The sequence below is a fragment of the Opisthorchis viverrini genome (assembly GCF_000715545.1).
Source record: "Opisthorchis viverrini unplaced genomic scaffold opera_v5_667, whole genome shotgun sequence".
Classification (NCBI taxonomy): Eukaryota; Metazoa; Platyhelminthes; class Trematoda; order Opisthorchiida; family Opisthorchiidae; genus Opisthorchis; species Opisthorchis viverrini.
The window spans coordinates 61,695-64,239 of NW_008752336.1; the positions used below are offsets into that span (position 1 = coordinate 61,695).

General features: G+C 44.3%; 1 protein-coding gene across 1 annotated transcript in view; it reads left to right on the forward strand.

The window, feature by feature from the left end:
- T265_15626 (hypothetical protein) overlaps positions 1 to 1,458 on the forward strand; it is a gene marked incomplete at both ends in the record, with an annotated part of 26,436 nt that extends 24,978 nt beyond the window's left edge. Inside the window, 1 exon segment of the mRNA XM_009178804.1 lies at positions 800 to 1,458. Coding sequence (XP_009177068.1) covers positions 800 to 1,250 — 451 coding nt within the window.
- Between the last annotated feature and the right edge of the window lie 1,087 nt (positions 1,459 to 2,545).

The following is a 2,545-nucleotide window of genomic DNA, read 5'->3' on the forward strand; positions in this document are numbered from 1 at the left end:
TCGGTGCTACTCGCCTTCCAGGATGGGGACCGCATTGTCCTCACTGTGCCTGGTTGGAGACACTACAAGATATGGCTGCCAGCCGATGTCAGTGGCGTTCTCGTTGTCAGTTTCTATCCAGATTGCCTGAGTGAATGTCTGGAGGTGTAGGCACCTCAGAATGATTGTGTTGAGTTAGCAACAAGTCCCTTCCCCGTCCACCTTTACTCTTTTCTTTACAATAAGGCTTTCAAATAAATCATGGTTGTACGGCAATGAAGCATCGGTGTTGAACACTGATGTCATGCTGTCGAGCCACAGAGGTTGTGGATCGTATCAAACACTGTACTGTCTTTTACACCATTCTGGGGAGCCATATTTCGGCTGCTTCACAGTCCATGCAAGTGGCTCCTTGTCACAATGCTTCTCCTTCGTTCGTGTGCCATTATCCTTTTCAAAATATGTTATTGTGCGATTCTAGCCACGAAAAGCAGCCAGCGCTAATCTATCGACGTGCCTCTGATGAACATGCATCAGTGTAACAGACAACGGATGAATGAGTAGATTTGATGCAGAATATGACTTTTTCGCTTTTTGACCAACTAATCTTGAATGACTCTGTGGCTTTCTGCAGCGGATCTAGTGGAAGTACACATTTCCCATTCTGTTTCAGTCGAAGTGAGATGTAATTTATACAGTCCAAATCTTTGCGCTACGCAGATTCAGTGTGAACACTTTCCGAGCCAACTAAGAAAACGTTTTTGTACTGACTACAAACGGGATTACAAACTCAAGGTTTTGTTATTTCTTCTTTCCTCAGGCTCAGGCGTCGCCAGCTATTGCAGTGCTTTTACAGACCTTCAAATGACCAGAGTTCTACGGATCGACCAACCAACCGAGTTACACAAACTCTGTCAGAAGATGCCACTCTGGTGGACATCAAGGGAGACCATCCGTTGGATCCACAAACTGAAGTAACCCTATCTCGACTCACCGTTCCTGGTGCAGAAGGAGTATCTCTCAAGGGAAGCAGACATGATGGACCGCTACAATTTCGGCCCGATCCTAACAAGAAATCATTCGCCAAACAGTTAAGTGTTGTCCCGTCGATTATTCATCCCAGTCAGACAACGACCGATGTTCAAGTACATCCTCGCCCTCCTAGAGGAATGGAAGTTAGTTTCAGTATAGGAGGTGGTGACAGTGTCCTTTCACGTGCATCGACTCCGAATGAACGAAATAGTCAGGGAACGTTGAATGAAGATGTCTGAATCGGAACGTGCGGTCACTCGATACCCCATTTCCTGAGGAAAGCTGTCCTTAACACACATGCGCGTGCCCAATACTCGGAAGCAACAAACTACAATATACGGTGGGTCTCAAACTGTCCTCCACATGTACACCAAGAAAACTTTTATGGAACTGCACACATTACTTTTCTGAGTTACCTTCTCTATTCTGGGTATTTGTGAGTTCAATACATTCTGTTTACTTGGTAAATCGCCGTTCTGATTGGGTAAGTTTCAAATTAGATTAATATTGCAAGGCAGTTCGATTAGGACTAAAAGTAGAGATAACTGGAATCAAAATAGGTGCTAACCATAACTTTCCATATCGTTTGCTTCACTGAGGGCAAAGTGTATGTACACTATCGCTGGTTATGGTTGGGTAAAGCTTGATGGAAGAACTTCATTGTCAATAGTTGAACATGGGGATACTGAGCTTCTTCAGTGCAAGTACCCAGTTTTCTTTGGCTGTCAGTTAGCCCAAAAATATCGAAAAACAAATAAGAGAGATACACTCATTTGCAAACCAATTTGGTTTTCATGAGAGACTCAACTGAATCTCTCGTTCATGATATTCTACCTACCGATATTCTGCCTACCTGATGAGCCCCAAGAAGGCGAAACCGGTCGTGGGCTGTCGAAGAGTTTAAACAGTTTTCAGCAACCTTGTGAGTGGTTTCCTTTATGAAAAGAGATATACTTCGATATCTCGAATATCGTGCCAACTGAATCCTGGGGCGTCCTGTGTGCAGCACATTCAGCTGGAGAACATGATAAACGAGAGATTCAATTGAGTCTCCCGTGAAAACCAAATTGATTTGCAGATGAGTGTATTTCTCGAAAAACAGTGCAATTTGGGTTCAAGTAGATCATAAGGTTGACGGAAACTCGGGGACTGCGCCTACCTGATGAGCCCCAAGAAGGGCGAAACCGGTCGTGTGCTGTCGAAGAGTTTTCAGCAACCTTGTGAGTAGTTTCCTCTATAATAGGACTTCATTCGAAAAGCAACAGCAACGCTGAGCTGCTGACAGGTGATCCAGAGCATCACAGAGCAGACACGGGGAACCGGAGCTCATGCACAGCTTTCACATTTTCTGGATTTTATTGATTTCTTTAAGAAAAGTCTCTCAGGAAGAGATGTTCTACAAATCCTGAAGTGTAGGAGTCGGAGTTCACAGAAGGCGTATATTTTCACTGAATGTGTGAAAAGCGTGTACCAACTGCCTTGGTTGGTTTATTCTCGGTATTTGTCAGCCCACACCCGTGTACAAACATTTTTC